The sequence below is a fragment of the Panicum virgatum genome, chromosome 6K (assembly GCF_016808335.1).
Source record: "Panicum virgatum strain AP13 chromosome 6K, P.virgatum_v5, whole genome shotgun sequence".
NCBI lineage: Eukaryota > Viridiplantae > Streptophyta > Magnoliopsida > Poales > Poaceae > Panicum > Panicum virgatum.
In genome coordinates, this window is record NC_053141.1 from 48,248,225 (window position 1) to 48,261,452 (window position 13,228).

The window sequence follows — 13,228 nt, forward strand, 5'->3', positions numbered from 1 at the left end:
CTCTCATATTTCTCAACATCAATACATATATTTTACGCTTTAATCGTAGGAAACAAGAAATATTGATTATATTTTTGAAAAATAGATTGTGTAAAGAAGTGTCTTGTGTTATATTCATGTAAAATGAGTGGTGATTAAATTATAATGTATTCCGGTAGATTTTCCGGTTTCCGTCCGTTTTCATAACCGTTATATTCCGTTTCCGCTCCCGTACCCGGCTATTTTGCTCCCGCTCTCGTTTTTCGTAATAAAAAATGGAAACGGAAATGGTTGAGAGGTTTTTCCGCCTATTTCCGTCCATTTTCATTCCTACACGCGAGAGACCACGCTTGGCTCGGCACGGAGGAAGATGACCACCCCACCCCACCCCGCCCAGGGTTTTACTTACCGACCGGTCCGGCCAAAACGGTGGAGTTCGGTTCCGGTATACCGGTCCGGTTTGGCCGGAAACCGGTCGGAACCGGTCAAATTTAAATTTGAATTCAAAAGCCGCCTTGCAATCGGTTCGGACCGGCTTAGCGGTCGGTTTGACTGGTAACCGGCCAAATTCAAATTTTTTCTTTTTGATTTAAATTCAAATGCCCGCAAACTATACTAAATAAATGTTTGTTAAATGTTTGTATAATATATTTTAGCCTAAATGAACCCTCCAATCCTCTTTTGTACTACTTTTACATTGTATTTGTATACTTTTATATATACGTTTTTTTGTTTAACTTCAAATCCCCGCAAACTATACTAAATGAACGAATTTTTGAGAAAATTTGACACCATTAGATTTGTCGCACCTTGAAGTATTTTTAGGAATTTTTTTGGGAATTTTTCATTTTTTTAATTCAAATTTGAATTTTGAATTTGGACCGATTTTATACCGGCCCAAACCAGACCGTTTCCCACCGGTTTGGTGAACACTGCCCCCCCCCCCCCGACTTATTCCTTCTCTTCTCTCTCTTCTCCTCCTCCTTATGTTCCCATTTGGATTTGGATTTGGATTTGGATTGGATTGGATTTTGTCGGCCACCGCGGGCCGGAGATATTATTCCATGGGCCGGCGATATTTGGGCCTCCTTCGTTCTCTCTCTCTCTTATAGAGAAGGAAAGAATAAAAAAGGCCCATCTCTGTCCGCGTCGCCGGTGGAGGAGGAAGGGAAGGCAGCGCCTGCGCCGGCACCCGCGCGGCGGCGGTTGGTAAGCCCCAGCCCCAGCCCCAGCTCTAGCCGCCTCCGCCTCTCTAATGGTGATTCGGAGCTGCTCTTCTTTCCTCCGTGGACTGCTGATTTCCAGAGCGGCGTGGAGGAGGCAGTACCCCCTCTTCCTGGCTCTCAGGCCTCCTGTCCCGCCGCCGCCCACACGCTTCTCCTCCTCCTCCTCCTCACGGCGCTCCGCCAAGAGATCCGCCGCAAAGACGCCAATGGACTCCGCAGCAGCCGGCGAGCCCTTCTACGTCGTCCGCAAGGGGGACGTCATCGGCATCTACAAGACCCTCAGCGAGTGCCAAGCTCAAGTCAGCAATTCGGTATCTACCTTCAACTTCCGTCAGCTCCTTTCCCTTGCTAATGCTTGCTTGCTCACCATCTGCTGCTCCTAGGTTTGCGACCCTTCCGTCACTGTCTTCAAAGGCTACTCTCTGCGCAAAGACACCGAGGAATATCTCGCTGCGCGCGGGTTAAGGAACGCCCTCTACGCCATTGACGCAGCAGATGCACGAGATGAATTGTTCGACGATCTAGTTCCCTGCCCTTTCCAGGTAACGCAACCAAACCAGCACCCAGCTGCTGCAGAGCCACGCTCTGTGAATAGAATAATTCTGCAATGAAATAAGTGCCCACCAGTTTTGCTTGATAATATGTAATTAGCTTTGCATCTTATTTACTACCGTCCTCCTAGAGTGATGGTTGTGCAATTTGCTGTGATTTCAGCAACCTGATGCAGCTGCATCCTCAACTTTGAAAAGGCCACACGAGATTGTGAGTACCTTTTATTTCCCCCCCCACAATAGGTGTGAATGAGTGGTCCATTTAAAACTCACCTCTCTTTATCTCATTTACTCGCACCAAAAAATCACTTTCTCAAGGAAACTGGACCATCAAAGAAGCATCCCAAAGTTGATGAGCAGGAACCATTACCTGATAGTCATGTGAGTATGAATAATGTACATTGTTCCTTGGTTCGTTTCTGTAGTTACGGTATCATACTAGCATGTATATTTGCAACTTATCTTTGCTGTGATGGTATGTCAACTTTTCTCGTCACCAGGTTTGACCTTTTATGCAGCTCTCTTGTATTCTTGAATTTGATGGTGCTTCTAAGGGAAATCCTGGGAAAGCAGGTGCTGGAGCAATAATAAGGCGGTTAGATGGTTCTGTGGTACGTAGTGCAACTGGTAGCTAAGATGTTATGTTCTATTAAAATTCAATCACCATGCCTATCTGGTTACCATGTTATGATCTTTACTGAAGATTGCTCAACTACGTGAGGGTCTGGGTATTGCAACCAACAACGCCGCTGAATATCGTGCACTGATCCTGGGGCTGAAATATGCAGCCAAAAAAGGATTCAAGTATATCCGTGCTCAAGGAGATTCTAAGCTTGTCTGTAACCAGGTGAGTGGTGATAGCTTTGCTACTCCGCAGCTTGTATCTTCTACTGTGAACTATCAATCAATAGACATTTAGCGTTGTGCAGTTTGTTCTGACTCTCTAATCCCACTAAAGCATTAAATTTGTGGATGAATGGAAAACACAAAATGGGTCTTTTACAGGCTTCATTTGTTACCTCAAATGTAGTTTGGCCACACAGTTTTATTCAGTCTTGTTTCACGAAATTGATTTTTTTATTCAGCACTCCCAAATACATGTTCCTCTGTTGAAACAGCCCTTGTTCAACTCAGGTCTCATTGAATTAAAGCTCTCAGGAGAGCTCCTTTTGCAGCTGGATACTGTAGTAATGTTCATCTTTTCCTTAACAAAACTAACACACTGGACTTCTGGAGCAGGTCCAAGATCTCTGGCGTGCTAGGAATGATAATATGGCTGGCTTGTGCAAGAAAGTTAAGGAGCTGAAGGGGACATTTCAGTTATTTCAAATCAGGCATGTTTTGAGGGTAGGTGTCGCATCTTTCCTCTGTCTTCTGACCTTGTTCAGTTTTCTTTTAGACAAGCAGCGTTATGGTTTGCCATTTGCATGCACTGCACCACATTAAATTCTTCATTTATTCTTTTTTTTGTGCCATGCAAAATTTAATGTTGACAATCACATATAATCAATTCTCAAAAGATACCGGTTCCAGGGAAAAAATGGAGTAACCTGGTATTTTACCTTTACCCCCTCCCTCTTCTGCAAAGCTCTGTGAGTGTTGCATAATAGCTATTTCGTGCACATTAGCATGTCTCCACGTCTTGCAATTGAAGTAGTGAAAAGTGACACAAGATCGATGCATGACCAGTTCATGATTGCTTCATGTTGTGTCAGTTAAGTGGTAACATATTTATTCCAGCAATTTCCTCTATCTGTTTTACCTAATAAACACATAGATTGGCATCTCCACGGTTTGATATGGCCTTTCCACTTTTTTCATAATAATCAAGATACAGCAATTTTTAGCAGTAATTCTTCTCATCAGCCATTTGGAAGCTCTTGAAGCATAACTTTCTGCTAGAATTCCTTTTTAACTGGATTCATTGTTGGTCCAACAGTCCCTCTTTCAAGAAAGGAGGTTGGTGACAGCTAGAATGCTGGTACCCCTGTCACTCATGCTGCCTTGTTTCTTTGCGCAGGATTACAACTCAGCTGCCGATGCTCAAGCTAACTTTGCAGTCGAACTTCCTGGTATGAATTTCTGTGTACCCTTGTGAATTGCTAGCTACTATGCCAATTGTATTGTATTGGACCTGATTTCGTTGTCTCTACTACAGTCGGTGAAGTTCAAGAGCAGTCAAACTTTCCATGCTAGTAGCTATGTTGTGCTCCGGTCTGGTTTGTGCATCCATCGCTTAGGCGCTGGGACTGATTCATTCAGTTCCCATTGACAGTAAAGGAAGAGATAACACAGCAGCTATAGTCAAATTTGTAGTGAATATGATATATTTGCAGGCTATTGAACCGGCTGAGTTGAGATATTGAGTACATTTCTAGGAGATTTAATCGACTCAAAACTTGTGTAGTGCATTGGCTGCACTGTAAAGGACCAGTGTTTGCTGATGTGCCATGTTTGTATTCGAAATATTATTAACGAACAAATCTAGATCAATCCGTGCAGCTTGAGACTCTCGATGCAACAAGTTATTATCAGTAAAGAAAACTAAATAATTTGCACATAAGGAAATTATTTTCAGATCCTGAAGATGACATTTTTGTTGGATGATGGGAAGTGCAACCCGCACCAGATCACGGCATGGATATGTTGGATGTGAGGCTGGCAAAATCATGGATGTGCACCTGTTGTCTGTTGAATTGATACTTGCGCGCACATGTACATGAGTGATTCATGGGAGCAGAGAGAGTGATCAAAAAAATATTCAAATGTTGAGAGTGGGATTTGAACCAACGCCCTTTCGGACCAGAACCTTAATCTGGCGCCTTAGACCAACTCGGCCATCTCAACGTTTTGCAAATTTTTCTTGGTATATCAATATTGCAAGATAGCACCCATAGGAGATGAGATGGCAACGCTGGAAACTCGATGGATGTTTACACCATTATTATAACTAGTTAGGGTACGGGTGTGCTAAAATGGAAAAAAAACGCGTTGACCGTTCCGTTATCCCGTGTGGCGTGGGATTAGGGACCGTAAAAAAGAACAAATGGCTGAGCTTTAGAGGGGAGCGAACGGATGGGTCCCACGTGTGCAGGGATATGACGATATGTCGATATGTATGTATTCTACTAGTATCACAGTCTAGTACTGTAACAGCCCGAATTTCATATAGAAATAAAATTAAGACAAATAAATAAACCGATGTTTGATTTGGTTCTTACTTGGATCTTTTTATGTTTTGTGCATAAAAATCATTTGTGAACATTCAAAAATGTGATGAAAGAAAAATAATTTTATGAGTTCCTCGAGCATCTACACAAAAATCTTGACCTAATCTTGGTGAGCTCCTCAAGGTTTTTGAATAAATTTAAATTTGAATTTGAATCTTGGTTTGAAAGTAGAAAAAAAGCTCGTCTCGGCTTGGGCTGAAACCGAACCGGCCCAGTCCGGCCGCTCGGCCCGGCCGCCTCCCCTCCCTCTCCCCGCAGCGCCCTGCTTGCCGGGCCCGCGCGTCAGCAGCTCCGCCCCGTCGTCTTCCCCGCGCTGCCCGTCGCTGCGCCCTGCGCCGGCCGCGGAGAGGCCGAGCGCGCGCCGGTGACCGACGCTGCTCCTCTGAGCCGCGTCACCTAGCGGCACAGCACGGCCCGCCCTCCACTGCCCTGTCACCACCACCTCGGGCTCCTCTCCTTTTTCTGTGCAGCGGTGGAAATCGGCCACGCCGCACCGTCCAACCGCGCCGCTCGGAGCAAGGACATGCGCTGGACGTAAGCGCAATCAAAGCCAGGGGAGCTCCAGCGCCGCACGCCGACCACGCGCTGCTCTCCTTGTCCACCTTCATCCCGTTCGGCTGGTGGACAGCCTCCAGTCTCTATAGTATTTTTCTCTCACACAACTCCAGCTCCAACCTCCAACCACCAGTCAGACAATAGTATTTTTCTCTCACACATCTCTAGCTCCAGGCTCCAGCTCTAGCCTACCTCTATCTCCGTCCTCCCTCTCTGTTCCCAGTCAAGGCGGAGCACGCCGCTCACCTTTCCTCTCTCAGCTGCACTCTCTCTCTCGGCAGCAGGCATTCACTCGCTCACTTCTCTCTCTCTCCGTCGGTGGACAAAAGGCACAGCATAGCATAGGCAGCATTAACTCTCCTCTCTCTCTCCCTCCGCTGATTTTTCTTCCCCACGAAGCATTTGGCTGCTGGTCTTGTGTTTTGCTCTAATCTCTTTCCGCCATCTCTCCTCTCTTCTCTTTCCACCAGAACAACCAGCAGAGCAGCGCAGCTAGCACCAGTGCACCACCCCCGTCCTTTCCTCTCTACTCTTCTCCACGCCAAGCACACATGCATGCACATATGCACTCTCACTCACTTCCTGCACACTCACGCATCAGCAGGCACAGCGGCATCACTCGGCTCTCCTCACTTAGGAGAGTTAATGCTGCCTATACTGTGCCTTTTGTCCACCGACGGAGAGAGAGAGAGCAGTGAGCGAGTGAATGCCTGCTGCCGAGAGAGAGAGAGTGCAGCTGAGAGAGGAAAGATGAGCGGCGTGCTCCGCCTTGACTGGGACAGAGAGGGAGGACGGAGATAGAGGTAAGGTGGACAAGAAGAGCAGCGCGTGGTCGGCGTGCGGCGCTGGAGCTCCCCTGGCTTTGATTGCGCTTACGTCCAGCGCATGTCCTTGCTCCGAGCGGCGCGGTTGGTCGGTGCGGCGTGGCCGATTTCCACCGCTGCACAGAAAAAGGAGAGGGGCCCGAGGTGGTGGTGACAGGGCAGTGGAGGGCGGGCCGTGCTGTGCCGCTAGGTGACGCGGCTCAGAGGAGCAGCGTCGGTCACCGGCGCGCGCGCGGCCTCTCCGCGGACGGCGCAGGGCACAGCGACGGGCAGCGCGGGGAAGACGACGGGGCGGAGATGCTGACGCGCGGGCCCGGCAAGCAGGGCGCTGCGGGGAGACGGAGGGGAGGCGGCCGGGCCGAGCGGCCGGACTGGACCGGTTGGGTTTCAGCCCAAGCCGAGACGAGCTTTTTTTTTCTTTCTTTTTTTTACTTTCAAACTAAGATTCAAATTTATTCAAAAATTGTTGTCGGTCAAAATCCACCGGCGAGTAGCGACAGGCAACACGAAGAGCCGGGTGGTTGCCGGGGCACTGGCAAGCACTGCTCCCTCGTCAACGGCCCGCACTCCTGGCACACGCCGCGGCTTTATAAGACGCAGGGCGTGCCACCTGACCTATACCCGATCAGGAAGGTGCGAACGTGCTTGCAACGATTTGCCTGCATACACAAACACGTGGAAACGTAAGTCCGAGCCGTGGTCGGCTCCTCGGGACGACTCTTGCATCGGCTTTTAAAGAGCTGATCGAGTCCCGGCGTCAGATTGGATCTGCTTGTATACGGATATTGATAAATAAAGCAAATAACTGTAAAGCTGCTCCAATTAAATCTAGCTAATCTAATCCACGACGGTAAAAAGCTTCACTGCTAGATCGGAACATCCTACACGTAATTGGGCCTAATGAGCGTAATAAATAACTAAACCTTAACCAGAATAGAGGCCTAAGAACAAGTGAAAGCCGATTCCCGGATCAATTCCCTGTTAAGACTAAGGCAAAGCATCTAATATATCTCCGGATCATCCAACCCGTTTGCAAGGCCTAAACTAGCAGATATTATGCCAATTCTTAAGTATAAGAACAAACCGTAACAGATTAGATCTACTAGATTAAAAGGAAGCAGGGTGCCATCTCTACACGACTAATTCCATAACGATAATTAGTATAAGATTAAAACATGATCGCGCAGAGATGACATGATGTTCATAGATGATAAGCAATAAAAGCACGATGAATCTACTAAAGATCATACTACGAAAATCAGGATAACTAGCACTACTCGCCATCAAAAACACTTCAGTACGAGTAATACCAAGGTAAAAGCAAGAACAACGCTGCCCTGATCGCAAGAAGCGATCAGGGCAGCATGTCGCTTACTTGGATGAAACCCTAGGAATAGGGGTGTCGGTGCGCCAAGAGTTGTTGATTGCAAACGTGATGACGTCTTCTTTTTTTACAAATGTCATAGGGTACATATTTATAGTCCGGAGACTTCTTGCCGTGCAAGGCAACCTCTAAACTCTTTCCTAAATGAAGACAAGAGATATATTACAACTCAATAAAGACTCGAAGATTAGATAACATGATCTGGACTCTTCCCTCCACCGGTCCAGATCTTCATGAAGCTTCCAAATATCAGCCGAAACATGCCGTATAATTGTGGCAAATTCTGGTCGTCCTATTGTTTCGGCAATTCCCGTCAACTCCGAGCGAATCTGGACGTGATTCTAGTTGCATTGGAAAGCATCATTAGGTTCGTCTCGCGAAGTAGAACATGGCTGTGGAGTTAGTTTTGTAAATTACCTTTATTTAGTACCCCTAAATGTTGGTCAAAATTTTTGTGCTACTCTCATCCAAACAGGGCCATACTAAGGGGCCAAGAATCGGCGCAACGCCGTGAGTTCTGGCCCCACGTGGGGCCACACAGCACTATTCACAGTGGGCCCATATGTACTGTTCACAAGTGGGCCCACATGCACTGTTTTTAGACTGTTCACAAGTGGGCCCCACATGCCACTGTTCGCAAAAGTGGGCCCCACACGACACTGTTCAGTACTGTTCGTGAGGGTTTTTTTTACCCTTTCCAGTATAAGTCTGCCTTCTGTTTTTTTTTAAAAAGAAAAAACTTCCCAATATTTGCTTTCTAATATTTAAAACACCAGTTATCTAATATACACTTGAGACTTCCTAATATTTATAGCACCAGTTATCTAATATACACTTGAGACTAAAGTTCTAACAATATTTATTTATATGAACGATCCAGCATATAAAGGGGTAGCCTATGTGTTAATTTTACATAAACTGACAATTTTAGATCGTTAAAAATATTTACCATCTAACTAACTGATTGTACTAAATCAAACTTAAAAAAATATATCATAGCATCTTATCTGAACTATACGATCTCATAAGTCCATGATGTCCATAAAAGACAATAATACCTATCGTTACACACTACAAGTCTATTGTAAAATAAAAAATATACATTTTTATACAAAAAAATAATTTCGTATTTCACAATAATATATTTTTTATATAATTTAAAACATCACATGATCCTCTTTCGAGAACAGTAAAAAAAATATTACTTCGAGTTAGCAATTTCCTATACGGGCGCGCATAGCGCGCCTACCAAACTAGTTATAATAATGGTGTAAACATCCATCGAGTTTCCAGCGTTGCCATCTCATCTCCTATGGGTGCTATCTTGCAATATTGATATACCAAGAAAAATTTGCAAAACGTTGAGATGGCCGAGTTGCTCTAAGGCGCCAGATTAAGGTTCTGGTCCGAAAGGGCGTTGGTTCAAATCCCACTCTCAACATTTGAATATTTTTTTGATCACTCTCTCTGCTCCCATGAATCACTCATGTACACAGTACATGTGCGCGCAAGTATCAATTCAACAGACAACAGGTGCACATCCATGATTTTGCCAGCCTCACATCCAACATATCCATGCCGTGATCTGGTGCGGGTTGCACTTCCCATCATCCAACAAAAATGTCATCTTCAGGATCTGAAAATAATTTCCTTATGTGCAAATTATTTAGTTTTCTTTACTGATAATAACTTGTTGCATCGAGAGTCTCAAGCTGCACGGATTGATCTAGATTTGTTCGTTAATAATATTTCGAATACAAACATGGCACATCAGCAAACACTGGTGCTTTACAGTGCAGCCAATGCACTACACAAGTTTTGAGTCGATTAAATCTCCTAGAAATGTACTCAATATCTCAACTCAGCCGGTTCAATAGCCTGCAAATATATCATATTCACTACAAATTTGACTATAGCTGCTGTGTTATCTCTTCCTTTACTGTCAATGGGAACTGAATGAATCAGTCCCAGCGCCTAAGCGATGGATGCACAAACCAGACCGGAGCACAACATAGCTACTAGCATGGAAAGTTTGACTGCTCTTGAACTTCACCGACTGTAGTAGACAACGAAATCAGGTCCAATACAATACAATTGGCATAGTAGCTAGCAATTCACAAGGGTACACAGAAATTCATACCAGGAAGTTCGACTGCAAAGTTAGCTTGAGCATCGGCAGCTGAGTTGTAATCCTGCGCAAAGAAACAAGGCAGCATGAGTGACAGGGGTACCAGCATTCTAGCTGTCACCAACCTCCTTTCTTGAAAGAGGGACTGTTGGACCAACAATGAATCCAGTTAAAAAGGGATTCTAGCAGAAAGTTATGCTTCAAGAGCATTCCAAATGGCTGATGAGAAGAATTACTGCTAAAAATTGCTGTATCTTGATTATTATAAAAAAAGTGGAAAGGCCATATCAAACCGTGGAGATGCCAATCTATGTGTTTATTAGATGTCAATTCTAAATGATGGTTACAGGTAAAACAGATAGAGGAAATTGCTGGAATAAATATGTTACCACTTAACTGACACAACATGAAGCAATCATGAACTGGTCATGCATCGATCTTGTCACTTTTCACTACTTCAATTGCAAGACGTGGAGACATGCTAACGTGCACGAAATAGCTATTATGCAACACTCACAGAGCTTTGCAGAAGAGGGAGGGGGTAAAGGTAAAATACCAGGTTACTCCATTTTTTCCCTGGAACCGGTATCTTTTGAGAATTGATTATATGTGATTGTCAACATTAAATTTTGCATGGCACAAAAAAAAGAATAAATGAAGAATTTAATGTGGTGCAGTGCATGCAAATGGCAAACCATAACGCTGCTTGTCTAAAAGAAAACTGAACAAGGTCAGAAGACAGAGGAAAGATGCGACACCTACCCTCAAAACATGCCTGATTTGAAATAACTGAAATGTCCCCTTCAGCTCCTTAACTTTCTTGCACAAGCCAGCCATATTATCATTCCTAGCACGCCAGAGATCTTGGACCTGCTCCAGAAGTCCAGTGTGTTAGTTTTGTTAAGGAAAAGATGAACATTACTACAGTATCCAGCTGCAAAAGGAGCTCTCCTGAGAGCTTTAATTCAATGAGACCTGAGTTGAACAAGGGCTGTTTCAACAGAGGAACATGTACTTGGGAGTGCTGAATAAAAAAATCGATTTCGTGAAACAAGACTGAATAAAACTGTGTGGCCAAACTACATTTGAGGTAACAAATGAAGCCTGTAAAAGACCCATTTTGTGTTTTCCATTCATCCACAAATTTAATGCTTTAGTGGGATTAGAGAGTCAGAACAAACTGCACAACGCTAAATGTCTATTGATTGATAGTTCACAGTAGAAGATACAAGCTGCGGAGTAGCAAAGCTATCACCACTCACCTGGTTACAGACAAGCTTAGAATCTCCTTGAGCACGGATATACTTGAATCCTTTTTTGGCTGCATATTTCAGCCCCAGGATCAGTGCACGATATTCAGCGGCGTTGTTGGTTGCAATACCCAGACCCTCACGTAGTTGAGCAATCTTCAGTAAAGATCATAACATGGTAACCAGATAGGCATGGTGATTGAATTTTAATAGAACATAACATCTTAGCTACCAGTTGCACTACGTACCACAGAACCATCTAACCGCCTTATTATTGCTCCAGCACCTGCTTTCCCAGGATTTCCCTTAGAAGCACCATCAAATTCAAGAATACAAGAGAGCTGCATAAAAGGTCAAACCTGGTGACGAGAAAAGTTGACATACCATCACAGCAAAGACAAGTTGCAAATATACATGCTAGTATGATACCGTAACTACAGAAACGAACCAAGGAACAATGTACATTATTCATACTCACATGACTATCAGGTAATGGTTCCTGCTCATCAACTTTGGGATGCTTCTTTGATGGTCCAGTTTCCTTGAGAAAGTGATTTTTTGGTGCGAGTAAATGAGATAAAGAGAGGTGAGTTTTAAATGGACCACTCATTCACACCTATTGTGGGGGGGAAAATAAAAGGTACTCACAATCTCGTGTGGCCTTTTCAAAGTTGAGGATGCAGCTGCATCAGGTTGCTGAAATCACAACAAATTGCACAACCATCACTCTAGGAGGACGGTAGTAAATAAGATGCAAAGCTAATTACATATTATCAAGCAAAACTGGTGGGCACTTATTTCATTGCAGAATTATTCTATTCACAGAGCGTGGCTCTGCAGCAGCTGGGTGCTGGTTTGGTTGCGTTACCTGGAAAGGGCAGGGAACTAGATCGTCGAACAATTCATCTCGTGCATCTGCTGCGTCAATGGCGTAGAGGGCGTTCCTTAACCCGCGCGCAGCGAGATATTCCTCGGTGTCTTTGCGCAGAGAGTAGCCTTTGAAGACAGTGACGGAAGGGTCGCAAACCTAGGAGCAGCAGATGGTGAGCAAGCAAGCATTAGCAAGGGAAAGGAGCTGACGGAAGTTGAAGGTAGATACCGAATTGCTGACTTGAGCTTGGCACTCGCTGAGGGTCTTGTAGATGCCGATGACGTCCCCCTTGCGGACGACGTAGAAGGGCTCGCCGGCTGCTGCGGAGTCCATTGGCGTCTTTGCGGCGGATCTCTTGGCGGAGCGCCGTGAGGAGGAGGAGGAGGAGGAGGAGGAGGAGGAGGAGAAGCGTGTGGGCGGCGGCGGGACAGGAGGCCTGAGAGCCAGGAAGAGGGGGTACTGCCTCCTCCACGCCGCTCTGGAAATCAGCAGTCCACGGAGGAAAGAAGAGCAGCTCCGAATCACCATTAGAGAGGCGGAGGCGGCTGGAGCTGGGGCTGGGGCTTACCAACCGCCGCCGCGCGGGTGCCGGCGCAGGCGCTGCCTTCCCTTCCTCCTCCACCGGCGACGCGGACAGAGATGGGCCTTTTTGATTCTTTCCTTCTCTATAAGAGAGAGAGAGAACGAAGGAGGCCCAAATATCGCCGGCCCATGGAATAATATCTCCGGCCCGCGGTGGCCGACAAAATCCAATCCAATCCAAATCCAAATCCAAATCCAAATCCAAATGGGAACATAAGGAGGAGGAGAAGAGAGAGAAGAGGAGGAATAAGTCGCGGCGGGGGCAGGGTTCACCAAACCGGTGGGAACCGGTCCGGTTTGGCCCGGCACCAAACCGGTCCAAATTCAAAATTCAAATTTGAATTCAAAAAGATGAAAAATTTCTAAAAAAAATTCCTGAAAATAATTCAAGGTGCGACGAATCTAATGGTGTCAAATTTTCTCAAAAATTCGTTCATTTAGTATAGTTTGTGGGGATTTGAATTTAAACAAAAAAAACATGCATATAAAAATATACAAATACAATGTAAAAGTAGTACAAAAGAGGATTGGAGGGTTCATTTAGGCTAAAATATGTTGTACAAACATTTAACAAACATTTATTTAGTATACTTTGCGGGCATTTGAATTTAAATAAAAAAAGAAAAAAAATTTGAATTTGGCCGGTTA

The 13,228-nt window shown here is 45.1% G+C and overlaps 2 protein-coding genes and 2 non-coding genes across 8 annotated transcripts; 2 read left to right on the forward strand and 2 right to left on the reverse strand.

Moving 5' to 3' along the window:
- Positions 1 to 1,105: 1,105 nt before the first annotated feature.
- Positions 1,106 to 4,277, forward strand: LOC120713139. 3 transcript variants are annotated; one of them, XM_039999146.1, is made up of 10 exons: positions 1,106 to 1,188; positions 1,285 to 1,516; positions 1,589 to 1,747; positions 1,920 to 1,967; positions 2,075 to 2,137; positions 2,275 to 2,367; positions 2,460 to 2,603; positions 2,996 to 3,103; positions 3,777 to 3,828; positions 3,915 to 4,277. In XM_039999146.1, exons 2-10 carry the CDS (start codon positions 1,412 to 1,414, stop codon positions 3,950 to 3,952), a joined length of 810 nt encoding a protein of 269 aa, XP_039855080.1. In that variant the 5' UTR covers positions 1,106 to 1,188; positions 1,285 to 1,411; the 3' UTR covers positions 3,953 to 4,277. The 3 variants fall into 3 exon arrangements, with proteins under 3 accessions (XP_039855080.1, XP_039855078.1, XP_039855079.1); XM_039999144.1 differs by having other exon boundaries at positions 1,130 to 1,516; XM_039999145.1 differs by having other exon boundaries at positions 1,131 to 1,504.
- Positions 4,278 to 4,522: 245 nt separating this feature from the next.
- TRNAL-AAG lies at positions 4,523 to 4,603 on the reverse strand. The gene has a single exon. It is a non-coding gene; the product is annotated as a tRNA-Leu (tRNA).
- A 4,506-nt stretch (positions 4,604 to 9,109) lies between these two features.
- Positions 9,110 to 9,190, forward strand: TRNAL-AAG. The gene has a single exon. It is a non-coding gene; the product is annotated as a tRNA-Leu (tRNA).
- A 249-nt stretch (positions 9,191 to 9,439) lies between these two features.
- Positions 9,440 to 12,634, reverse strand: LOC120713138. Of its 3 annotated transcripts, XM_039999143.1 has the most exons (10): positions 12,567 to 12,634; positions 12,227 to 12,476; positions 11,996 to 12,154; positions 11,776 to 11,823; positions 11,606 to 11,668; positions 11,376 to 11,468; positions 11,140 to 11,283; positions 10,640 to 10,747; positions 9,890 to 9,941; positions 9,440 to 9,805 (listed from the first exon to the last, which is right to left on the reverse strand). In XM_039999143.1, the coding sequence occupies exons 2-10, from the start codon at positions 12,329 to 12,331 to the stop codon at positions 9,768 to 9,770; spliced, it is 810 nt and encodes a 269-aa protein (XP_039855077.1). In that variant the 5' UTR covers positions 12,332 to 12,476; positions 12,567 to 12,634; the 3' UTR covers positions 9,440 to 9,767. The 3 variants fall into 3 exon arrangements, with proteins under 3 accessions (XP_039855077.1, XP_039855075.1, XP_039855076.1); XM_039999141.1 differs by having other exon boundaries at positions 12,227 to 12,634; XM_039999142.1 differs by having other exon boundaries at positions 12,239 to 12,624.
- Positions 12,635 to 13,228: the final 594 nt, after the last annotated feature.

Excerpts from the sequence above, each read along its gene's own strand:
- LOC120713139 (XM_039999144.1), top strand. The coding sequence starts at position 1,235 with ATGGTGATTCGGAGCTGCTCTTCTTTCCTCCGTGGACTGCTGATTTCC. Across the intron at positions 1,968-2,074 it reads TGAAAAGGCCACACGAGATT|GAAACTGGACCATCAAAGAA; the intron begins GTGAGTACCTTT and ends CACTTTCTCAAG. Across the intron at positions 2,604-2,995 it reads CTAAGCTTGTCTGTAACCAG|GTCCAAGATCTCTGGCGTGC; the intron begins GTGAGTGGTGAT and ends CTTCTGGAGCAG.
- LOC120713138 (XM_039999141.1), bottom strand. The coding sequence starts at position 12,526 with ATGGTGATTCGGAGCTGCTCTTCTTTCCTCCGTGGACTGCTGATTTCC. Across the intron at positions 12,155-12,226 it reads AAGCTCAAGTCAGCAATTCG|GTTTGCGACCCTTCCGTCAC; the intron begins GTATCTACCTTC and ends TGCTGCTCCTAG. Across the intron at positions 9,806-9,889 it reads CTTTGCAGTCGAACTTCCTG|TCGGTGAAGTTCAAGAGCAG; the intron begins GTATGAATTTCT and ends TGTCTACTACAG.